At 38.8% G+C, this 26,899-nt stretch overlaps 1 protein-coding gene across 1 annotated transcript in view; it reads right to left on the bottom strand.

Moving 5' to 3' along the window:
- Positions 1-26,899, bottom strand: part of USP31 (ubiquitin specific peptidase 31) — a 75,101-nt gene that overhangs the window by 33,535 nt on the left and 14,667 nt on the right. Inside the window, exons 2-6 of the mRNA XM_028162814.2 lie at positions 8,902-9,039; positions 6,892-6,980; positions 6,709-6,801; positions 5,953-6,088; positions 3,528-3,672 (exon numbers count right to left, since the gene is read on the bottom strand). Coding sequence (XP_028018615.2) covers positions 3,528-3,672; positions 5,953-6,088; positions 6,709-6,801; positions 6,892-6,980; positions 8,902-9,039 — 601 coding nt within the window. The remainder of the gene's footprint in view (positions 1-3,527; positions 3,673-5,952; positions 6,089-6,708; positions 6,802-6,891; positions 6,981-8,901; positions 9,040-26,899) is intronic.

The raw sequence follows: 26,899 nt of genomic DNA, 5'->3' as shown, positions 1-26,899 counted from the left end.
GCAATAACCTAAATATACAGCAATAGGAGATTTGTTGAACCTATTAACATACAGAGTTAATACTAAAATAAATTCCCGATTAATTAGAGTTTAGAAACGAGAACACAGAAACTAGAAATAAGGAAGAACTGAATCTTCACCAAGCTATTAGAGGGAAGAAAACGTTTTAAGCTTAAATACCACAGAGAAATCACAAAAGAGCAGCAGATTTCACTTCACAACCATTTTAAACTTTGGTATGAGAAAAATAAATAGAAGTCTGAATTTGAGACAATTAACAGGCTCATTTCCCAGGTTCTTGGCAGAAGTAAGGCTGGGAAGACCAGTTCTGCTAAAAGTGATCAGGATTCCCAAGGAGATGAGAGGATACCATTCAACTGCTCAGAAATCAAGCTCCGCATTCATAGTCCAGGCCCATCACTACCAACTGTGCGAACTGGGCCCGTGACCTAACCTCTCTAAGTCTCAGCTCCCTCACCAGTGAACTGGGGAAGACAGTAGCCTCACGTGCACGAACAAATTATTGATGAGGCCTTTGTAAAGAACAGAGGCTTACGCATATTCACTAAGTGGTATATTCTTCCAACAAAGGCACTCTCTGGCTAGACTATATAACCTTGGACCTCACCAAATTCATTTATAAATAGAAACTTAGTGCTAACCATAAGCAATTGGGGCATGAAGGGTTAATTCAGTGTTAACCGTAAGCAATTGGGGTACGGTTAAACTTAGCGTTAACCGTAAGCAATTGGGGTATATGAAAGGTATACTCTCGCTGTGTATTACGAAGTACACTAAACTGCTAGGCACAGAAAGATAAAGCAAAGTGTAGTCCCAACTGCAGAGAATTTCACAGTTTGGTAGGAAGGATAGAGAAGAATACAGAGCATTTCCATACAGCATGCTAGTGTCAGAGATTAGCAGAAGCTACACTGGAACACAGGAGAGCAGAAGTCAGTCAGCCGGTCTGGGGTGGGGGAAGTGAGGAAAGGTTTTCTGGACAAGGTGATGATTGGCTATTTTTTACTATAATGCAACTAAAATAAGAAAACAATTTAAACAAACAAAAGCACATGCCTGAAAACACAACAACTAGAAAATAAACAAAAAAATCTCCCAAGTCAAAGAATGACAACTGAAATAAGACTCAAAAAAATAATAATGTAAATATGAGTAGACCAGAGAAATCTGAATCCTAAGCTGGCAGTGCAGAAAGCCGACCAACCCAAAATACAGAATTACCGAAGGTTCAGAGACTAGAGGCACCAGAGACCTCTAGAAGTAGAGGTGAAGGAAAAGAGGAACTAAAACAAGAACTTTCAACAGGGGTACCAAGGCCATTCAATGAAGAAAGAATAATCTCTTCAACAATGGTGCTGGGACTACTGAATATTCACATGCAAAGGAATGGAGTTGAACTCCTACTTCACACCACATACAAAGATTAACTCAAAATGAATCAAAGACCCAAATGTAAGAGCTAAAACTATAAAACTCTTAGAAGAAAACACAGGTAAACCTCATGGCCTTGGATTTGGTGATGGATTCTTGGATATGACTTCATCAAAATTAAGAACTTTTGTGCATCAAAAAACACTACTAAGGAAGTAAAAAGATAGCCCACAGAATGAGAGGAAATATTTGCAAGTCATATATCTGATACAGGTCTAGTATCCAGCAGATATAAGGAACTCTTACAACTCAAAAACAAAAAGACAAGCAACACAATTTTAAAGTAGGGAAAGGACTTGAATAGACATTTCTCTAAAGAAGATATACAAATGGCCAAAAACCACATGAAAAGATGATCAACATCATCTGTCATGAGGAAAATGCAAATAAAAATCACAATGACATACCACTTCGCACCCACTAGGATGGCTATAATCAAAAAGACAGAAAATAGCAAACACTGGCAAGAATGTGGAGAAATTGTAACCCCCATATATTGTTGGTAGGAATGAAAAATGATGCAGTTGCTATAGAAAACAGTCTGGCAACTCCTCAGAAAGTTAAACATAGAATTACCATATGACCCAGCACTTCCACTCCTAGGTACATACCCACAAAGGAATTGAAAATAGGTATTCAAACAAATACTTGTACGTGAATGGTCATAGCAGCAGTATTTCATAATAGCCAAAAGGTGGAAATAACTCAAATGTCCATCAACAGATGAATGGATAAACAAAATGTGGTATATACATATAATGGAATAATACTCAGCCATAAAAAGGAATGAAGGACTGATACATGCTACAGTGTGGATGAACCTTGAAACACTATGCTAAGTCAAAGAAACAAGTCACAAAAGGCCACATATTATATGATTCCATTCATATGAAAGTCTAGACTAGGGAAATCTGTAAAGACAGAAAGTAGAATAATGACTGCTTAGGACTGGGTGGGATGGGGAGATTGGGAGGTGTCCTTAGGGGAGACAAAGTAGGAGCTAATGAGACAGGAGCTGGAGAAATGAATTTTTAGCAAAGCAAACAGTAGGGAAAGTATAAAAGCATGTGGCATGTTCCAGAAATAAAGAGTAACTTAGATAGGGTACATGGGGAAGGAAATGGAATATAGTAGAGAGGCTGGAAAAAAGGCAAGGACCAAATCATGAGGGGCCATGCATTCTTCCCAGGTATTCAGATTTAATTGCAGACAAAAGGGAAGCACTGGTAAATCAATAAGCACATAACGTGGTCAGAACTGTATGTCAGAATAAGTCTGGTGGTGCTGTGAAGAAATAACTGAACGAGAGAAAGCCCAGGGGTAAAGAAGTTACTAGAAAAACCCAGTTGAGACTGGTCTGCACTGTGTCAGTCGCAGTACAATGCAGAGGAAAACTTCAATGTTTGATCAGTTGTGAATTAAGTCAAAATCTGAGGGAGAAGTGTTTGGGTCCAGCTTGGGCGAAGAGAAGGATGGTAATGCCGTATTTCACAGAAGAAATGCAAGAGGAACTAAGAAAGAAACGCTCAGTGTAAGATACCTGTAGGACTATAAACAGAGATTCCAGTGGAGAGCTGGAAGTCAGGGAATGGAACCAGAAGAAAAGTGGGGGCTAGTGGAGAGTTTAGCTCTAAAAATCACGAGTAGAAAATACTGGTAAGACTGGGTATAGCAGCGGTTCTCAAACTTTCATGTGCATCAGAATCACCTGTTAAAAACAGATTGCTGGGCTCTGCCCCCAGCGTTTCTGTTCAGTAGGTCTAGAGTGGCACCTAAGAATTTGCATTTCTAATCAGTTCCCAGGAGACATTGATGTTTTGACAACCACTGGAGTAGAGCAAAAAGAACAGAAGCCCTAGGATCTTGAAGAACAAGGCCAGGAATAAAGTTTTTCCCAAGAACTGCCTTCTGCCAGGGAAATATGTTACCTAAAATTTATACCATCATAAAAAGATGTGTTATGTGTATTTTACCACAATTTAAAAAAATTATACCATCATATAATAATCTAAAAGGGTAGACATTTGTTAGACCTGCAAACCCAGGTGGTATTATGGAAACAGATACTCATTTACCTCTTTGACTGAGAATTCCTTCAGGCCTAAATATTTCTGGAGTCTCAAAGGCAAAAATGCAGTCGCTTTCATGGACTGTTTCCAGGTCGTCTGTGTCACAAAAGGAACGATGGAACCCATCATAGTACATTTCTGTTAACACAATCTAAAAATGGGAAAAATGTAAATAGTTGGATAACTGGAAAGTCAATATGAATTGATCTCCCAATCCAGCTGTGAACGTCTCCAGACCAGCAGGACCGCAGTGATCCGAGGGCTTGGAGACACCTCATCAAGCCGATGTGATCTGCCTTTAATAAGAGAGTCTTGGAAGCACAGTATCTTCTATGATTGTATAACAACATATTGATTTCAGAGTGCTGTGGCTCTAAATCCAGAGTTTCCTCTAAGTTTCGGTGAAGAGACTCAGCAGATACAAAGTCTAAGGCCCTTCTTTCACAGGGGGAAGAAACTAAAAAGAGATGGAGTGACTTGCCTAAGGTTATACAACTACTCGGCCTCGTAGCGAGGAGAGAGTCCACATCTGACTCCGAGACTTTCTCTTACCATTAAATTTTCTTCTTTTCAGATTAAAAAATGTCAAATAATCATGGACATTTGTATTGGAAAAAAAATGAAATCAACTCAAATGTCCAACAATAGGAACTAGTTAACTATACTATAGTTCTACTGGAATTATAAAGCGCTTCCAAAGAATGAGCTGCATATATTTGCACTAACGTGGAAAGATTTCCTAAGTAAATATTAAAAGTAGGGAAAGAAAAATGTGAGTACACGGTTCCATTTTCATAAAATATTAATATAGTACATGCACAGGAAAAAATATGAATGAATATACAACACAGTATTAAAGTTAGTAACCCTTAGTTCTTAAGATACTTAGTACAAGATACTTTCACTTCTAAGTTAAGTTTCTGAAATGGTTGAGTATTTTATAATGAAAGAAAAACAAAAGATGGGGAAAAAGACAATGGAGACATTTAGAGACCTCATTACGTGCTCAGCAGCACCCTCTAGTGAAAAAGCTCTGGACTGAGCTTGAAGAAGTTCCAATTCTGGCCTGCCACCAACAGCCCTGTGATCTTGAACAAGTCACATGGCTTCTCTGGACCTCCTTCAAATGAGGGGGTTGGACTGGACTCCTAAGGTCCCCTCTACTATCACAAACATACTATGAGTTGATGAGGTGAAAGGAGCTTGGTGGCATATTCCACAAACAGTCCAAGAAAAATATTCCTGGCCCTTTTTTCTTCTAATGATTTTAATGACCGTACTGTTTTCCTGAAGGTGAACATGCAAGTATAATTCACTTTCTCCAGCAAGCTGAAGTCAAAAACAAACTTGTAATTACATCACTCATTTAAGCAATGCAAAAAGAGCCAGACAGCACTGGAAGATTTAAAGATACAGACAGATCTGCCTCGGACACACATCTAAGCCTCCCTCTTCCTGTCTTTTCCCTCATCTTGAATTTAAAATAAATAAATAAATAAATAAATCAACGAGCACCTCAAAGTAAGGAAAAATGTGAACATTTTATCAATCTGCCAGTACTTGGCCTATGAAAATATGAGATATTTGCTATATCAGGGCAACACTGCTGGTTGTGTTTGTTTTACTGTGGTAACTTTTCAAATGAGGTCCCAGGAGGCTGAAGTACAAAACACCTTTATTAGTCACATGATTACATAGCAGCTTCCAAAAGTTATCTAGGGAAAGCTATTGCCACTGAATCATCTTTCCTTGGTAAATTTTAAATAGGGAATTTTTTTCCAAATAAAACCCCAACAGTGAATTGAGTAAAAGAGTATGCAAAAGTATGTCAAGTCACAAGCAGGCCAAAATTATTTTCGGTCAATGTAAGTACTTACCAAAAATTTACCCAAAAAAGAAAGGGAGGAGGTACAACTTTCTTTTCTCTTATCTAAACAAGGTAAGAGACTCTAGCCTAGCTTTAATCAGAAAGTAAACCAAACTGAGCACCTATATGTACTGTACTAGAAATAGGCCCATTCTTATCACCATAATGGGAAGGGATTTTCAAGAGCCACTGGTTGAGTTTTCTAAGCCTCTCTGACCTTCAAATACCACAGGATGCTCTTCCTATTGCCCACATGAGCATCCACAGAATGATTTAAGAGGGGTTAACTAATTATACTTTATAAACAAAGCTGAAAGAAGGTCTTGGTGTAAAGTCATAGCTTTTCCTTTTAAATATATATATATACAATTAAATGAAACATGAGAAGTTTTGTGTATATTTTTCTCCTTTGGATCCTGATTTTTTATTTTTCCCTCAACACTAGAAACAACCGGTTTTAAATTTCTCTCCAACCATGTTTGGCTGAGAACTGTTAAAAAAACTCCAGAAGAAAAAGCAACACTTTTGTGGCTCATGTGTAATCGGTCTTAGCAAGCTTATTACCTGATCAGTGGGGATCTTTGTTTCCATAGACACTGCTTCCCGAAGTCTGGCGACAGTCCCAGACAGAGGCACGGCCACACCAATCCGCATGCAGTGAGAACATTTCCCTTGATACACTACAGTGACATACAGAGGCCTGTACAGATCAAAGTCAGATATTCCTATTAGTCACTTACTTCAACTAAAATATAGAAGCAGAACAACCCTGATCTGGAATCAACAAAACTAAATAAAGCTAACCCACACCTTTAGTTGGACCTAAGTAGAACTATCAAACAACAATCAAGAACTCTTTGGAAAAGGCAATACAGCATAATAATAAAGGCAACACAACAAAAATACAGCATATCAATACTTGGCTCTGTGCTTTGTATTTTCTTTATAACAGCGTTAACTCCTAGAAATTTCGAGGAACAGTTCAAATAAAGCAGCTAATTAAAAGTGGAACATAAGGTCTCTAGAGGCTCTAGAAGGCATTCAACAACCTTCTCCGGCCCCCATACTATAGGTGGATGACCTATAGGTGGAACAGACTACAACCAGACCAACCAAAAAGACTTGCTTGCCCCGTGCACCTGCTCACCCTGCAAACTCAGACAGGCATTTATAAATTTCTATAAGGCCTTAACAATGCCTGTATTCAATTTATCACTAATCCTATTACTTGTTTAAATATGCAAGAAGCCCCAACAGGAGCCTACAGAGGAAAAGGAACATATAGGAATATAGTCTTAATTTTATTAACTCTGTTCTTACCTTGTGTGGGGTAGTGGAATTGGCAAAGAAATGCAGAGGAAAGGATCAAAAGTGTTGCTCTGCTTCTGGCAATGAGGACACGTCAAAGAAGATCTGCAGAAATAAAAATGTAAGACACTCACATTAAGATCACCTAGAACTACATAAGCACACAACATAAGGGAAATTTTAATTTGCTCGTACCTGTACTGGGCTTGAAAAAGTTCTTGTACGAAAGTGCTACAGACAGGAAAAGATGGTCCCTCGGGCATCATATCAGTCTCTGACGGTGGCTAAAAAAAAATAAAGTACAATTTCACAGATTAAAAGTGCCAGTTCTTGATTAAAGATGAGCCTAAAAATGTCACAGATGTCCTTGACCTCCTTTACAAGATCTGCATCAGATCCAGATGTTTCAGGGAAAGACATCTGCTAAAGGAACCAGAACACAGATGCCAGGGTGTGGGTCACATGGACTCATCGCCTCACAGGCTCTCCCAGACACAGTGCTTATCCGTCTCTCCACCCCATCCAGGCAGTCGGGAAGTCCTTCCCAGAGTGCTCCAATCCCCCTCCAACTCTCAAAGGGCCCCCTCCAACCTCTTCCAGGAAATAATCCCAACTATTCAAAAGTACCAATTCCTCCCCTGCCTAAAGAGAATTTTTTGTCTGGCACCTATTACCTCTGCTGCTTATATGGACCTAATCATTCTACTTCACATTTTACTTAACCTTTTCATGTCCCTCCCCCTCACAGTTATTGGGCATCAGCTACCACGTGCAGAGAGCAATGCAAAGGGCATTAAGATACAAAGATAATAAGACACAGTGCCTGACCTTGAGTACGTCTCAATCTGGTGGGAAAGTCAGCCGCAAGCATATAGTCATACGATAGTACAGAATGTTCAGGCACAAAGGACCTTGAATCAGAATACTTTAACAACTTACCAAAACTAGAAATTTAAAACCTGAGGTATACACAATGTTCATTGCAGCACTATTTACAATCGCCAGGACATGGAAGCAACCTAAATGTCCATCGACAGATGAATGGATACAGAAGATGTGGCACATATATACAATGGAATATTACTCAGCCACAAAAAGGAACAAAATTGAGTTATTTGTAAGGAGGTGGATGGACCTAGAGTCTGTCATACAGAGTGAAGTAAGTCAGAAAGAGAAAAACAAATACCGTATGCTAACGCACATATATGGAATCTAAAAAAGCGGTACTGATGAACCTAGTGGCAGGGCAGGAATAAAGACGCAGACATGGACTTGAGGACACGGGGGGGAAGGGGAAGCTGGGACGAAGTGGGAGAGTAGCACTGACATATATACACTACCAAATGTAAAATGGATGGCTAGTGGGAAGCTGCTGCATAGCACAGGGAGATCAACTCGATGTTTTGTGACGTCCTAGAGGGGTGGGATGGGGAGGGTGGGAAGGAGGCTCAAGAAGGAGGGGATATGCGGATATATGTATACATATAGCTGATTCACTTTGTTGTACAGCAGAAACTAACACAACACTGTAAAGCAATTATACTCCAATAAAGATATTAAAAAAATAATTAAAAAAGTAAAATAAAATAAAATTTGAGGTACAGAAAAGAATTATCAAAAATTTTTAAAGCTGTGAGAGGAGAACACTGTATTTCCATTATATAAATCACTTTACCCATCATACTAAGATTCCATAAATAAAAACTGAGAATGAATCACTGTTTCTCAGTAAGTATATTCTAAGGGTTCAGTTCCTACACTCAAATCTAATCCTAACAGCAGAGACATCAATACATTTCCTTTTTGATTGTGTATTCACATTCCAATGATCTATAGACTATGTCTCATTGGAATAGAAAGCAAATTTCTGCTTTAAAAACAGTTCAGTGAGATGGAATCCCTTAATGTCAGCCTAAAGCTAGTCATACATGCAAATGTGTCCCCTCTCATGAGAGTGTAAGCTCCTATCTGACACTGCCAGCACAGTGGTAAACAGGGGAAATAGTCTCTAAGTATCCATGAATTTTATACTCACCCAGAGCTTAGTCAATTTCACTATATTAACTAACTGCAAACTGCAACAACTCCTCAGAGGAGGTTTGGAGGAAGAATCTACACTCACTCCTCACTAGGTTCACTGGTTCACCGGTGGCCTGTGCCGCAGCCACTCACTGCTCCCTGACTGCCCTGAGGGCGCGCCCTTACCTTCAGAGGAGGCTGGCCACTCTGCTTCACAGCATGATTGAGGTCTTCGTGAACTCGGTCCAAAAGCCACAGCAGAAACTCCTGGGCGTCATGCTGGGAATTTCCCCGATATTGCAGTGCATTCTTTGACACAATACTCTACACAGGTAAATAAATCAGCATGAATAGTTGTGAGTTCCTGGCTTTAAAGATAAACTATTCATAATCCCAAAGAGGAATGCAAGATCTCAAGGGTGTTAGAGAGTACTTCCTGGAAAGACAGCAAATATGAGAACAGATGCTCAATGTAAAAACCTCACTCATGTACCAAAAACTTTTAAATGCACCTACCCAACAATCCTACTTTTAGGAATATATGTAAAGGAAACCATCAAAACAGCATTCCAAGACTTCTAAGATATTCATTCACTAACAGCAAAAAACTGGTAATAACTTGAACATCTTAAAAATGAGAATTGTTATAAATATCAAATCATTATGTTGTTAACCTGAAACTAATGTTATATGTCAATTATACCTCAACTTTTTAAAAAGTAAAAGAAAAAAAATGAGAATTGGTTAAATAAGTATCATAGTATTAGATTATAAACCAAAGTATAAAATAACCAAGTCTACGTAAGGTAAATGACTGAGTGAATAAATAAGTGGGAAGAGACAAATCTTCCTTAAAGAAGAATTCTGAATAATTTATGTCAATAATCCCCCCTCCAGGAGTTGGACCTTAACCCCCCCACCCTGCCCCACAACCTTGAATATGGACTGTGGCAGTGACTTGCTTCCAAACTAGAGTATGCAAAGAGGGGTGGCCACGAAAGGACTGTAGGTGAACTGGTTAATTAACATTAAGATTATGGGCTCTGGAGCATATAGCCTGAATTCACATCTCTCTGTCCTACTACTATTTGTGAGGCCTGGCCTACTCTGCTCCAAAGTAAAAAGGATATAATGATTTAGTGTGATGGTTAAGTGAGAATGCATATAAAACATTTCACATGTAAATGATATATAATAAGCACTCAAATTTTAGCTATGAGTATTGGATTTGGAAGTAGGGAGAAAGGAGGGGAGACAACTGCACAAAGAGAGAGCAGTTAGGAGACAAATGAAACGATCAGGCAAGAAACAATAAGGGTCTAAACTAAGTCTGTGAGGGCAAATTTGAGAGAGATTTCAAAATTGGGCAGTAGAATCAATAGGATTTGTGACCTAATGAATGTGGAAAGTGAGGACGGAGGCATTAATGTCATTCAGGTGTCTTATCTGGATGATGGGTCACTGGTGGTTCCCTTCATCAAGACAAAATAAAAAAGGAAGAAGTCTGGAAAAGAGGATGATGAGTTCCCACTAGAATCCACTATATCTGAAGTTCTGTGGAACCTCCAAATGGAAGTACCTGGCAAACAACTAAAAAAAAACAGATCTGGCACTCAGTGGAAGAGTCTGCGCTCAGGACAAAGATTTGGGAGTCAACAGATGGGTGGTACTTGAAATCATGAGTACGGCTAAGACTGCCCAGACAAGATCATGAGAGATCAAGCCAGAGGACAGAATCCAGAGGACTTCTATATTTAGGGGGCCCTAAAAGAAGCCTAAGAAAAGGCCATCAAAGATGTGGCAAGAAAATCAAGAGAATGGAGTCCCAAGAGTCAAGAGAAGAGAGCTACGAAGGAGAGAGTGATCAATAGTATTAAAAGTTGAAGAATGACAAAGTAAGCCAAAGAACCAGTAACTGTCCATTGTATTTTCCAATTAATGATAACAGAGATGAAAAGAAGGGATACATTTTTAATTATGAAGAAGAACCATCACAACATGATGATCAATTAGATGTGAATAACAAAAAGATGATCTACAAAATTTGACTTTAAGGAGGAAAAAAATCAAAGCAACGTAAATGAGAATACACAAGTGTCGTTGGCAAAACTCACTAACTGAACGAAGTGAACAAGGGAGAGAAAGGACCCTGGTAACAAACAAGATTTCAAGTGACTTGAAGGATACCACTTGGGTGCCACCTCAGAAACAGGTACACAAAAGGCAGAGTGGGTGTGGGCAAAAGTCTTCACTACACTACAAAACTTACCCCAGAGGTCAGACGCCACCCACATCACCAAATCTAATTTCTTCTTTCTCAGTCTTCACCTTTCTCATTCTCCCTGTAGCACTTTATATACTTGACATCTTACTCCATCTTGAAATGGTTTGGCTTGCGGCCATGATTATGTTCTCATTTAGGAGAATCAAAACTAAAGCCACTGGCATGAAGAGCGGAAGAAAGTGAGCTACAGAAGAAAGAGACCTCCTAGCAAAGAAAAATGGATCAGTAAAAAAAAACATCATCAGCACTAGCAGGTAAACCTCTGGCTGATTCAGGATGGAAGAGAAAGAGATGACTGGTGACACTATATTGAGTGATATGAAGAAGAAATCGGGGATGACACCAAGGTTTTTAGTTTCGGACTTTGGTGCATAATGAAATCAGGAACTGAGGAAGAGACTGGGGACTGCAGAGCTTTGAACATGTTGAGTTTGAGGTACCTACAGGATCTCAAGTGAGGTTAGGTCTGGTGCTCAGGAAAGAGATCTGAGCTGGAAAGTTAAATCAGAACACATACACCTATCATATGAGCATAGAGGAAATAGGGAACATTTAATGAGAAAAGGAGGCAGCTGGGGCAGAATCTTATAGAAGGGACAAGTCACAGAAAAGAAGCCCAAGAAGAAGATAAGAGGTAGCAGCCAGAAGAGAGTGGCATCACAAGCTGACGGAGAAGAAACCTCCAAGGAGATGGAAACAAGGATGTAAACCACCACAGAAAAGTCAAGTAAGACAAGCACAGAGATGGGTCCTTTGGAATTGCAAATTAAGAGATTGATTGCCTGTGCAATTTCAGTGACACTGATCAAAGAGGCTAAAGGAGAAGAAAAGGTAAGGAAATTGAATGGTTACAATTAGACCACTCTTCATATACAGGAAGCTTGGTTATAAAAGGCAGGAAGAAAAGATGCTGTAACTCTCTGGAGGGGGCACCTACAGGACAGAGGGATTTAAGTGCTGAGGGCAGAAGCTAACAGAAAGGAGATATTTGAAGAAAGAGGATTCTTCAGTAAGGGGAGAAGGAAGGATTCAGAAAAGAGGTAGAGGAACTATTTTAAACAGGAGGTAAGAGAGACAGAAGAGAAGGAGGTAAGGATAATTATGGATTCAGAGAAGTTATAGACAGGAAGGCAGGGAACCTTTGTTTGTTTTGCGGAGGAAGCAGAGGCCAATTGCCAAGAGGAAGTTTTAGGTACAGCAAGGGTAAAGACAAATCTCATGGCATATAGTTGGGGCACACAAAATGCTAGAAGCATAACAAGCTTCTGTTCAGGACCCTCTCCCTTATTTACTCCCAAAGGGGAGGGAGAGGTAGTTCTCAGTATATGTATCCGAAGAAACAAATTAGCTGAAATCAAATGCTTCTTTTCGTGTCAAAGCAGATATTTTATGCACGGTGGCCACCAAATTCAGGGTGGAGACAACATTCAGTTCTTTATCAGGATTGCATTAAATCTGATTTATGCTTCCTGCCACTATCACTTCAACTCATCCAGCATTTATCCTCCAATCACTCTGTAAAAGGTGCTGTGCTGAAGCTGCTCAACAAGATTCTTGCTGGGCACGACTAAACAAGCAACAGGACTTCCACAACCCTCTGTAACTAGGGCCAAAACTGCTCTGGGTCAACCCCGCCCTAAATCACTATATCTCAAACTAAATGAAATTTTAAAGGAAACCTCACTGAACATACACAACACAAAGGCTCCTTTTTCCCTTCACAATGGTGACTTCTTCCCACTGCAGAGACCCAAGGGACTATTTATTTTACTTCTTCCCCAGACAAACCATAACACAGAATAACCTAGTAACCATCCTTTAGCGTGTGTTACAGAAGGAAGAAACACAGTAGGAGTCAAGAAACCTGGGCTCAAGCATGGCTCTGCCACACACGGATGGTTATCTTAGGTAACTCACCAAACCTGACTCCTGGTCATACAATGAAGCAGTTGAGCTGGACCACCACAGAGACCCTGGCATCCCATATCTTCACCCAAGCTCTGCCCCTAGAGTGCCAGCAAGTGATTTGGTTTTTCTTTTGGGCCGCATCTGACACTGCTTTGGTTTGTTTTTTATGATTTTTTCTTCCTAATAAATCTTGGCTTATTTGATGTCCTAAAATTAATACTTCCATATTTTTGCAGTTTTTAAAAAAGTTGATTATCACTAGAATATGTCATCTGTAAATATAAGCATTGCTACAATCTGAGAAATCATTTAAAATTAAATTTGTCACTTCTATGAAAAATAGAGAAGAACCTTCTTAAAATTAACCTTACACATCTGTGTCTATTTTATAGAATTTGGGTATGATTCTGGTTTGTAAAAACATTAAACTGAATCTGTTGCTTTAAATCCTTTACATCCTATTACAAATAAATGTAACCATCATTCTAATTTTCCATTCAGGATGATCCCTAACATCTAGTTACTATAAAGAAAAAATCAAACACATTTGTAGGGCCTTCAAGCCTCATAAAATTTCTTTTTACCCTTCAAATAAAACCTTAAGGACTAGAACAACAGAGAACTTTTTTTTTCCCCTTAAAGGGGAAAAAAAATGAGTTGGAAGCATGGTCCAGAAAAGGAAAAGAATGAAGTCTATCCAACTGGAGCTATAAAACTAGACATGAGGTTCTTTCTTTCCACAGAGTCCCAGTACAGAAGCAGCAGAATCCTGGGCTCCAGCAAAAAGACAGTAACTGGTTCAAGACATCCTTTACCTGACTCCAAGAAGATGACAAAGTAATGGCTATTGGTGATTTCCTTCCATGGGGAATGGACATGGCAGTATCGGTCTGACGTCACTGATCAGGAGTTGGCTTACTCTTTTGGGGAAAGGGTGGCTTGCCAAAACGCATCAAACCAAATCATCACTCACTTTCCTTGATTCTATGCCAGAAGGAATGTAGAATTTATTTTCAGTGATTCTGGGAAAGAACAGAAGGACTTGGGAGGACAATATATTTACATCTTAAGAGAAAGATGAAGTGTAAAAAAAAAAAAAACAGCTCGGTTCATAGATGGTATCTAAAAGTGAAACTTGGTTCCTGGACTGTGCTGGAAAGAACAGAATGATAAGCACTTGTCTTGAGAAAAGCTTCATCTCTTGTATTTGACTTTCTGGACACCTAAGTTGATGAAGAATAATTAAGTAAAAACATAGTGGATGAAATTGGTACAAATGGATGAATACTGTAAAACCAGATATGACCCATAAAAAACAGTGATAAAGTGTCCATACAACAGAATTCCATGCCAGGGTACAGAACACAGCCACACTCAACGGGGCTCTCTGTGACTTTCATTCAGCCTTTCCTCCTTTTATTGTCACCTCTGGTGGGGAGGTCTGTTCACATAACAGTACACATGAGGCAGAGAGGCCCTCAGTACTAGCCAGCCGTGGCAACTATGGGCCCTTGAAAGAGACAGTAAGGCCTCCAGACTTTCACACACTTTCCCTATGCCTAGAATGCCCTCCACTCCCATCTCCCAAATGCACTGCCCCCGCCTCCTTCCTCAGCAAGATGGAGCTGGGACCCTGGTGGGAGAGGAGAAAGACAGAAAAGGAAGGAAGCAATGGGAAAGAAGTTTCCTTCCAGGATGGAAACACAACTCGGGAAGAAGAGTAGAGAACACCACACACAACCTGTTCGTGTGTTCATGTCTGGCCACAGGGAAAAGTGAGTTATTCTGATACAGAGCTCCTAGATCCTTCCAGACAGAGAACTGAACAAAGGTTACCTCAAGTACAGGTGTCCCTTATATCCAAGTTCTCAAGATCCAAACTCAGGAACTAAAACAGATTTGGACAACAACAGATATTTGCAGTTATAAGATTAGTTTTCAGTATTAAACAAATTCATATATACCACAAAGACTTGGTGGCAGGGACTCACCGCTGAAATAAAAAATAGGAAAGGGTATATATTCTTTTATAAAAGAAAAAACTGTAAAAAAAGGATTGAAAAATGGCTACTGCATTTCAAGAAATTATAGCTAAGGGTGGAAGTATGGTCAAGAGCGTTAGAGCCAGAATAAAAGGAAGAAATATAAAAAGAAATACACAAGTGGTTCAGCCAGATGAACAATGAGCAAAGATTTCTCAACAGATCATAAAGTTGTATCAGTGGAAAACATAGCAGCAAGAGAAGACCTTTAAGTATTTAAACAGTGGTTGGAAGTTTCTGCTAGAAATGCAATAGAAACAGAAAGACTGGATTCTGAATACCTTGGCTTAAGTCTACCCTTTACTTAAGGTGTAGTTTTTCTGAGCCTCCGCTATCTTTTCTGCAAAATGGGGATGATAATACTTTTCTAAATTTATCATAGTGAGGCTTTAATGAGATCACAAAAGCATTTTAAACTCTCAACACCTGCCATTATGTAAGTTTCAAAAGTCAAGTAAAAAGCAAGGAATTATCCTATGGTATAGTATAATCCTGGAAAACACCAAAGAAAAAGAGAAGAAAGTATCTAAAGCATTGGCTCTTGACCCTTGGCTGCACATTAGAATCACCTGGGGAAATTTTTTTTTTTTTAATAAAAACCATGCACGGCAGCAGCCCAGAGATGCTGATTTAATTAGGTCTATGGTGGGACCTGATCATCACTAGTTTTTTGTCAAATGTGATTTTCTTTTTTCACAATTCTATTTCTAATGTGAAGCTGCGACTGAGAAAGAGCATGCTACATCGGAAAAACTCTGAAGTTTCAGTTCCAAAAGCATTAAAACTTATGGGAGGCTCTTCTGTCATAACTGTATTATATCAGTTATTACATTTTATTCAAATCACCAGAATATATAATCTTATATCTGTCTCCACCACTAGACAGTGATCAGGAATGTCTTATTCAATGTTATTTCCCCCAAGCCTAGTGAATAAAATACTTGACACAAAGAATAACAATAAGTTAATATTTGAGTGCCTGTAATGTATCAGGCTTTATACTAATTGTTTATAGGTGTCATTTCCTATAAAATGAATCCCCAGAAATTCCCTAGGCTGTTAAGTATTAACATCACTATTTACAGATAAAAAACCTTGGGCTCAGTAAAGTGAAGTAACTTGTCCATAGTTACCTCTATTCTTCAACCTCATCTGATTAAACCGGCCTTAAAATATTTTTGCCCATAATCATTTTGTTCAATAGATGATTTTTTCCCTTCTACAACTCAGGATCACGTAGGGCTTGAGGTTCTTCATTCTGAACGCCATTCTCAATGCAGACACAAAACATGTGTTGGAGACTGAACTACAGCTGCACCAAGCCTGAGGCTTCTGGGAGTTCATTTGCTTTTAAATAAATCCTTGTTAATCAGTGTTTGTTTTGTTATAATTTGCATTTTTTCCTATGACTGAAACATGGCCCAGAAACAAAAATGCAGTTTATCTAAGTGAAATGTTATTATTCAAGAAATAAGGAGGAATTCGGACTATGTCAGAAAATCAAGGTGCAGCATGTGAAGAACTATACCCTGCCTGAGTGTCCCAGGATGCTAGAGAAAGGAAACCAGAGAGAGTCGACCACCATCCCTCGGAGAGCTGCATCTGTCTCTCATCAACAAATGTAAAGGGGAGTGTTCACCTTATAATGCTCAAGCTGTTCTGCTGGTGGAGATGATTCTGATGCCGTCCATCCCTCCCAGAACACTCTAACTGGCCAAGCCTAGCCAACTACAAAGTCAGCTTGGGTCACCAAAATATGTTTATGTATACAATCAAGTAACTCAAGAGTGTCTTCTTTTTAGTCTCCTTGACATCTTCCTACACAATCTAAGATTCTTCCCAACTACAGTAAAATAGTGCTTTTTAAAAGCTTTTTTTTTTAAGACGGGGAATTTTGGCTAACTACCAACACAATCAAAAAAGCAAACACCCAGCCCTGATGTGACTAAAAGGTCATCATACGGGAAGTGTAATAATCTTCAGCAGTTAAAACTCAAAACAGAAAAACCGGAAAAGCCATCTAAATATCTAAGAAATTATTATATATTCCTACCATGGAACATTACAAATGTTTGAGAGTTTTAGAAAATTCAAAGAAATAAATACGTAATAAAATAAAGTGGAAAGAAGATACAAAACTACGTATGAACTTGATTTCAAACTTTTAAAAAACATTTTTAAAGACCTTTTTGTTTTTTATCCTTGTAAATATACACCAAAACATTAACAGTCATTATCTTAAAGTGGCATATTTTGGGTGAGTTTTCTTTTTCTTGTTTACACATTTCAGTATTTTCCATGTTTTCTAAAATGAATTTGTTGATAATGATAACCAAGTGGTACGTAAGGGTGATCTTATGATAGCATACCCTAGTATTTCTGACCAAGGAACCCAAATCTTATGCAAAGAAAACAGGGCTGACAAAAAAACAAACAAAAACAGACCTTATTTCTAGCTGAAGTTTTGGCCTCAAATCCCTGAGAGTCAGGATGCACTATGCTAAGAATTTTTTTCTCTGCTAGACAGACCTAGGGAGCCTTAAATCAAAGTTTTCTGCCTATATTAATCCCAAACCTGAAGCCCAAATCAACCTTTGGATCTTACCACTGGGGGAAAAAGCAGCCAGCATCAAAGAAAAATTAGGGAAAGAGAAAGAAAAAAAGAATTTATGCCTATAGCCACCCATCAGGGGCCTTTTTAGGCCTCCCTGTCTTGCCAGGTGGGAGGTGAAAGCTTAAACCTAGTAAGAGAAAAAAAGAATAGCAGGATCAGCTTCTTGATCAAGTGGAGGGAAGAAGAGGGGGAACGTGGGCTTGGCTTATGAACTCAGCACATGGCCCTGCTCACCAGCACAGGGGCCAATGATGTTCTTGGCTGAGTGTCACTCCTCTTTGGGGTGGAAGTAAAGGGACCTACACGTCATCGGAGGTGAAATAGGGTGGGAAAGACAAGGAGTGGGGTAGGCGTGAAGCCTTGAACTACTCCAAGGCCAAACGTGCATTTACTTCTTCTATAATCAGTGTGTGTAGGTTCACTGGCAAAGTATACATCCTCTTGATTTTGAATATATTGGAATTTGATGATAAACAGATCTAAAATGTTTTTGACCAAATTGACAATTTTATAAAGGGATTCAAAGTATTCTGGAAATTATCTTGCTTTGAATCAATATTCTGTTATTGCATTTTGATAACTAAAGCATCAATTAGTAGTAATCAAGAGATGTTATTCATAAGCAGATAGAGATCCAGCAGGTTTCTCTATAAATTATGCATTCATATTGCCATAAACCCAGAGCACTCCAAATAAATTTTAACTGGCTAAAGAAGCATTCAAGTCATGGGCCTGCTATATCACTCTTCTCCATACCTAGCACTGTGCATGCTTGATAGTTAAGCCAAGCTGACTAGTCAACTGCACACAGGTGTAGTCTCCAAATCAGTCCTGGCCTCCATCAGTTCTTCCAACCCTCACCACAAGAATCAGGCAGCAGGGACTTCCCCGGTAGCGCAGTGGTTAGAAATCCACCTATCAACGCAGGGGACGAGCCCTGGCCTGAGAAAATCCCACATGCCACAGAGCAACTAAGCCCATGTGCCACAACTACTGAGCCTGCACTCTAGAGCCCGCAAGCCACAACTACTGAAGCCTGCGCGCCTAGAGCCTGTGCTCCACAAGAAAAGCCACCGCTATGAGAAGCCTGCACACCACAACGAAGAGAGTAGCCCCCATTCACCACAACTAGAGAAAGCCTGTGCCCAGCAACGAAGACCCAATGCAGCCAAAAAAAATTAATTAATTTTTTTTAATTGAAAAAAAAAAGAATCCGGTAGCAGACAACTAGCACAGGTGCAAGCCTCCAGCTTATCCTGGCTCCAGGCTTTTCCTAGCAAAGTGCAACTTAGAACCTTCCCAGTCTAGACCTGGTCTGACTGCCCCAATCTCGGCCAATGTTGGTTGGTACAGGTCTTGTTCATCTGCCTGTAGAATGTGAAAGCTAACTGGAAGGGTGTGTGTGAAAACACAGAGAGCAAACAAGAGAAATCTGTGAAATCAAAACAGGGTAATTCCCTAAATTATCGAAATGTTACTCTCATATAGATATCCTCCCACTTTAAAGAACAAATGGAGCTGTCCTACCTCACTATCAACAAAAAAAGGCAAATTAAAACAATAAAATGCTCTTTTCCATTTATCAACTTAAGGGTTTCTTTCTTACAACAGTGGGGTATGATAGACATTCTTACACTGCTAATGGCACAACCCTTCTGTAAAATAAAGTAACAATATGATTTAAGAACCTTCAAAATAGATGAACAATGACCAAGGAATTTCACTTCTAAATATCCAAAAGAAATAGTCAAAATGAAAGATTTATGTAAAAAATATGTTCACTGCAACCAGAAACCATCCAAAAAAAGGTTACAGTACCTTCATACAGTGATCTAAAGAGTTTTTGTGAAAAAAAATGACTAATACAATATGAAAAGACAATCACATAATGCAAAACTATATACACAGTTTGATCCCAATTATGTTAAAGCATACACAAAAGGAAAAAAAAATAGTATGCCAAACAACTTCTCTACATTTTCAATTTCCTCTTTCAACTTTTACATATTTTCCAAGTTTTCTACAATATTTTAGATATTACTCTTATCAAAATAGATGTTACTCATAATGAATTTTGACAAAAGAAACCAGACACAAAAGATTCCTTACTGCAAATAAAAAACACAATGAGATGCCACTCCACACCCACTAAGATAGCTATAACAGAAGACAGACAATAACAACTGTTGACAAGGATGTAGAGAAACTGGAACCCTCACACATGGCTGGTGGAAAAGTAAAATGGTGCAGCCGCTGTGGAAAACTGTTGGGCAGTTGCTCAAAAAGTTAAACATGGAGTCACCATATGACCCTGCAATTTTACTCCTAGGTATACACCCAAGAGAAATAAAAACATATTTCCACACAAAAATTTGTAGATGAATGTTTATAGCAGCATTACTCATAATAGCCAAAAAGCAGAGACAATCCAAATGTCAATCAACAAATGAATGGATAAACAAAATATGGTATATTCACATAATGGAATATTTTTCAGCCGTAAAAGGGAATGATACATGGTATGACATGACGAACCTTGAAAAACATCATGCTAAGTGAAAGAAGCCAAACGCAAAAGGCCATGTGTTGTATGATTCCATTTATATGAAATGTTCAGAATAGGAAAATCTACAGAAACAGGAAGTAAATTAATGGACATCTAGCACTGGGAGGTTGGGGGCAATGAACACTGACTGCTAATGGATATGGGGCTTCTTTGGGGATAATAAAAATGCCTAAAAGTGTGATGATGGAGGCACAACTCTGTGAATAGACTAAAAACCACTGAATTATACACTTTAAATGGGTGAAGTATATGGTATGTAAATTGTATCTCAATAAAGCTCTCTTTAAAAAGAACATATACTTTTACTTCGCTCATAATAAAATTCAAAACCAAGCAAAACAAATCAATGGTGTTAGAAGCCAGGAAAGTGGTTACCTTTGGGGAGGAGGGAGAGGGTAGGGTTTGGGAGGGGGCAAAAGAGGAAGCTTCTGAAGTGCTAGTGACAACCCATTTCTTGATCTGGGTGATATAATATCACATTAGGATTTACTATTCATTGAGCTGTACACTAATGATGTTATGCATTTTTCTGTATGTAGGCCATACTTTATTTTGAAGTTCTTAAAAATTGAGTTCAAAAAGGAAAACCCTAAAGTTTCTTAATTTAGCCAGATTCTCAGGCCCTAACTCAGCATATTTAGTCTAATTTGAGCCAATTCTATTTATCTGGTTACTTAACTAGAAGCAGATTAGAAACTGCAAAATGCAGGAATGAGGAAGTAGGAGGTATAGGCTCCCAGGATAAAGTAAAACAGGATAAAGCAAGAGAAAACTAAGGAAGGACCTTGAGGGACGATGGTAGGGAGCAAGAAGGAGTATTACAAAAAGCAGAAATAAGAATTCAAACAATATAGCAAGCCAGGACCATTCATTAAGTCCTACATAGTCCCACTAGCCCCAAAGAAACCTCCATATTACAGAAGAGTGCAATAGATCATGCTCATAATAAAGACTCTAAACCATCAAAGAGCGTAAAGTATGCCCAGGATTCCCTCCCTGAGAAAGTGAGTGTGTAAAATATGCTGTATCAAGCCATCTATCAAAAAAAAAAAAAGTTAAACTTTTAAAGACTTGATATTTAAATAAATAATTATCGAGGATATAAGTTATATGAAAGACTTATTCCCTCGAAAAGCCAGATGAATGGGTTATTGCTGTGTTACTCAAGAAAGATCATACAGGGGCTTCCAAAAGCAGCCATAAATAAATAAACAAACAAATAAATATTAACAAAAAGAAAGATCATACAATGACAACTAAATGGCACAGAATATATCATAGTGAGAGATACCCTCTTGGGGGACAGATGCCTCAGTGAGTCCTCTAGCACTGTGACACTGGAGATTTAAATACCACCCTTTCAAAAACAGTCTGCAATTCAAGAGGTCAGCACACATGCATCAAAGGTGAGCTCAAAACAATTACAGTCACAAGGCCAGACCCAGAGAAAATTTGGGGTGGAACACATTTATCTCTCTTCAGCACTTAGCTGTGGTGTAGGATCCTCCACATCTTCTTCCTACCAGGGTCCCTTTCCTATGTTCTAGGCTTGCTTTCACAGGCTGGGTTGGTGGGTTTTTCCTGCTAAAGTGTTTCCATTACTTAGGTGTAAAGGAACCAGTGGTTATTCAACACCACAGTCTGTGAGGCTGACATTACCACATGGCAATGAAAAGGAAAATAAGGAAACTGAGGCTCAGTGACCACCCCAAGATCTCAGCCATACCAGGATTCTAACTAAATTCAGAATTCATGGGTTCACAGATTTTCAAAAGGAAAGGAGCAGACCGGCACCCTGGCTGCCCGCATCCTCCTCCCAGCACTGTCCTCTGATGCTGACAGCCTGAAGTCTGAGAGAGAACTGGGTACCACCAGGAAGTGGGTGGGCAGTCACTACAGCCTAACCAGCTGCCTGATGTCACAAGAGAGCCTCAAAGGGTAACGACCAACAGGTCTCCAACCTAGCTAACCCTTCCTCCTGCTGGATATAAGATAAAAAGCTGCCAATGCTCCTCTTTCTCTCCTGCCTGCAGGGAAATGAGGCTACCCTCCTTCCTTCCTGTCACTATTAAAATCCTGAAATCATTAACTAGTATCTATTTCCCATGAGCTACTGCTTTTAAAGGAGTTTGTCTTTTCTTTAGCTATCCTACTTTATTATAACTTCAGTGGAATAAAGACTCTAAAATGAGGGAGATTTACCAAGCTGTCACTGCACTGTCAAAAAGGGACTCTTATTTTAGGGTAACATTAAAGAATGTTCCAAGTTAATGTATCTTTGTAATTGCTGGGACCACCTCTGGTCAGGAAAAAGGTTCTTTCTACTATGCGTTCTTCTCCAGCTATAGAGAGCTATGGACCTCAAAGAAAAGGTTGAATTTCCTTTCCTACAGTTTAAAAACAGCCTTTCTCTGCTCCCATCGTTGCTCAAAGTAAAGCAGTTACAAAAGTGAGGTCCTGCTCATTCATTCACTCATGAACAAGCACACAAAGGACAGGACCAGATACTATGGGGAATAATGAGAATCAGAGAATTAAAGGTCTGTAGAAATGCCTTTGTTTCTTCATCTGTAAAACAGAAATAATAATATGTATATCTACCTTACAATGTTATAAGGAATACATAAAGTAATCCACTGTGCAGGGCATATGGTAAGCACTCATATATTATCTATAAGAAAAAAGCAAGAAGAAGAAAATCATGTACGTATGGTGTGCTACTATTTATCTGAATAAGAGGAAGATTATGAATACACGTATTTGCTTATATTAAAACAATGAAAGAATAAATCATAAAATTTAACGAGAAAGGGAATAGCATATAGGAATCAGAGACAGTAACTAGACTTCTTTGAACAGATCTTGTTTTGTAGATTTGACTTCAGGCAAATGAATTTTATTTTTTACATAATTATGCAACAAAACTAAATTTTAAAAAACGACTCTTCAAAACCAAAAGCAAAAAGAAACAAATCAATTTAACTGTATACCACATTGGTTTGACATCACAGACTACTAGCAGTATTGTGTCAAAAGGACTTGGTAGCTGACTTGTCCCAATGGCCAAAAGAGGAACAAGTTGGGCATAATAAGGTTAATAACTGTAATTGACTGAAACACATCAAATATGCATTTAAATCCATGAATTCATACAGTTACAACAAAAAAAATTCACTAACTACATTTGGAAATCAAGTAATTATTTTGAAATCCAGAAAATAAAGGGAAAAAAACACCACGTATTTATTTTGCCTTTCTTCTCCAAATTTACTTTGGGATAACCAAACAACTGACAAGGGCGAGAGTCTCTATAGAAGTTCTCCAGCTAATAAGTGAAAAGGAATGTTAAAATTAAAACATCACCATTTTTCAACCCTTATTGAACTAATGGATCAAGGACTAACCATTGATGGCTGCTAACGCTGCAAGAGACACGACCAGACATGACAGGCTTCCTGATGGAAGTTTATAACACTTCCTACAAACTAGTTTTACCAAAAAAAAAAAGAAGAGGGCTTAAAAGAAAAAAACCCTCAAACCTGAATCTCATTAAGCCTCTAGATCTAACTACCATTTTACGGGAAAAGCAAAGACAGAAAAACATGTTAATTGAAACTATGGGAATAAACAGACAAAATCAGACCATGGGAAGCTGCACAGCAGTGCTCTTCAAAGTATGAGGCACAGATGGGTGCCTGTCTGTGAACTTTTTTCACCAGTCCATGATGAGGTAAGTACAGAAATCAGAGTAAGCATCAGAAACATTTAGAGCAAATTAACAGTAATTGTGTGTCTACTGAATCTAACCATTTTTTTTAATGGGGCTGGTTTTATGCATGCCATTTTTATTTTATTTTTCCGGATAAGTTTAAATGCCAAGCTAAGAAATTTATACCACATTTTGTATATAAAAGAAAAAGTAAAGGCAATTTTTGAGAAGAGAAATAATGTAGTTACAGATAAGCTTTAAGATTACTCTGGCAGCAAGAAAAACTGCCAATAGGACAGAGTTTAGAAATGGGGAAGGGTACTCGGGTGGCCACAGACCTGGAACGAGCACCTTCCTCATCACCATCTTCCATTTCTGGAATACTTACCATGTGCAAGTTTCTGTACTAAACCCTTAATTATATCTTCTCCTTTAACCTCATAAAAACCATACAAGGTTGGAGTTCTGGCTCTACTACTTATCAAGTACTAGCACTGAAGCCCTATATCCTAATTGTTTAAATGGAATAGCAATGCTTCTTTCACCGGCTGTTGTGAAGACTAAATGAAAAAGTTGTATACGAATGTACAGTGTCAATGATCTGGCTCCAGGGACTTCCCTGGTGGTCCAATGGTTAGGAATCCACCTTTCAATGCAGGGGACGCAGGTTCAATCCCTGGTCAGGGAACTAAGATCCCACATGCCACGGGGCAACTAAGCCTGCACACTCTAGAGCCTGCATGCCCTAACTAGACAGAATCCCGCTCACCGCAACAAAAGATCCCACATGCCGCAACTAAGACCCGACGCAGCCAAATAAATAAATTTTTTAAAAAGAAGGTTAAAAATAAATAAATGATCTGGCTCCACACAAATAAATGGTATTTTCATTATGATTATTATTATTTCTTAAATCTCGTTGAGAATCAGACAGCTCTGCCTTGCTCTTAAAGATGAGAAGACCAAGAGTTAAAGTCAAAGAATTAAAAAAAAAAAAAAGAATTAAAAAAAAAGAAAGAAAGAAAAAGAATTTACTAAGCTGGTGATGAGCTTACAAAGGTTCCTGACAGTAGAAGCAACAAAGGCATTTCCTGACCAGTCCTATGCAATCTTCTAAAGCGTGAACTGTTTGTTTGTGGACACACTGTTTGCTACCATCCACGCTCAACAACTGGAGGGAAGAAGCAACAGATGTTGGGTGACTGGCCAATTCCTCTAGGAACTGCCACACTCCGTGGCAGAAAACAATGATTTCTAAATAGAGAAAGATCACAATCAAATGAAAGACAAGATATCCCGATGTGCTCCACTGCAAAAATGTTGTTTGTTAAACACAAAAGGTCATTTGAGGAACAGCCAATTAACAGAGCAAACAAGAGTATTTTTGAAGGAAAAAGCTGCAGAGGACAGAATTTTAAATTACTCAGTTTTGAATGATTTCTTTTCCATGACTATATATAAAAGGCTTTTTTTGTGGAAACCATGAGGTCATTGTTTTCCTGAGTCTTCACTATAGGAAACAGCTGTGGGGAACTACACAAACAGAGAACACTGCCCTATTTAGCAGCCCCTCATTGTGACAAGTGTATAGATGGGGACAGGAAAAATCCACCAAACCACACACTAATAACAAAACAAAAGTGGCAGAGTCAAACTAAAAACTTCAAGCCACACAAAGGAAGATGTAAAACAACTAACTCAGGATAAGCATCTGTAACTCAGCACAAGCATCTTTATTACTACATCTGTATCAATTTAAGAGAGATTTCCACATTTTGACCAGATCGGCACATTTCTACATGGCTCACCAAAAACTTAAAACGATTCACTTTACACAGCGCCTGCCTGACATATGAGAGACATTCAACAAATATAATAACAACAAACAAGTTTTCCTAGGGCTCTTATGTTCAAATACTATGTGACCTCTCTAAAACTGAACTTATCCACTCACCTCCAGAATCGTTTTCCATTCTGTGCTTCCAGTCTTGAAGAACACCATCCCAAGACACCCTGTTTCAAAACCTCGAAGTTATTTTCACCTCCTCATCTTATCCACCCTTCACGTAAAGCTGCCAAACACTGTCAACTCTGCTTCGAATATACATTTTTTACATGTTCAAAAGTCAGAGGAAAGGAGCAGGAGACAAGGACAGGGAAAGAAAGAAACTGAATCCAGTCCAATCTATTATGGGGTGTGTAACTCTCCTTTACAATACTACCCAGGGCTCTGCGTAAACTTGTCCAATGATAAAAATACTCAGGTGAGGCATCTCATTCCATTTTCAGACAACTTGCTCAAACACTTCTGTTACTGAGGCACACCACCCCCGTGTCCAGTTTCCCTCCTCCTCCTGCGAGGCTTAAAGCCTAAGCGTGATCACAGTCCTCAGGTGAGGTCTGACCCATGTGTACAAGAGAAGCGGCCCATCATCAGCACAGCTACATTTACAACTGAGGCTGGTCTGCAAGCTGTCCTTCCTTGCTTGTGGCATCTTCAGTTCAGATGGACCAATACATTGTGCACCTCCAACAAAACAATGCTGAATAAGAGACTCACTGCCCTCGAGGGCCTCACAGTGGAGTGGAGGAGACAGACATGAACAGGTTTAGGAAACAGAATCCTTTTGCCTCAGAGAGGAAATTTTTCTACACTTTTGACAGTCATACAACGTGGGGATTATCTGATCCTTGAAAGAATGTACGAATAAATCCATCCAATTCTGTAATCTTTTGGGGAAACAGGCAGTTCTTTTAATAACTCTTTCAATTTTCTTCCTCACTTATCAGTCAACCAGGTTTTCTTACTGTAACATTATGATTAGTTTATGGTTTGTTTAAAGTTATGAATTTTATCAGTGACAGGCAGACATTCAGCAAAGATGGTTATCTGTCCCAAACTAATGTAGATATTTAACACTAAAATTCACATAGGATTGGTTTTTGAAACCTGACAAAATGATTTTAAAATCTGTCTGGAGAACTTTAAAAGAACAACAAGATAGCTCATCTCTTACCCAATGTACTGAGTACTTTTCTGCACTGGTTTTAATCATGCCTA

The sequence above is a fragment of the Balaenoptera acutorostrata genome, chromosome 15 (genome assembly GCF_949987535.1).
Source record: "Balaenoptera acutorostrata chromosome 15, mBalAcu1.1, whole genome shotgun sequence".
Lineage (NCBI taxonomy): Eukaryota > Metazoa > Chordata > Mammalia > Artiodactyla > Balaenopteridae > Balaenoptera > Balaenoptera acutorostrata.
This window is presented reverse-complemented; position numbering and strand designations above follow the sequence as displayed.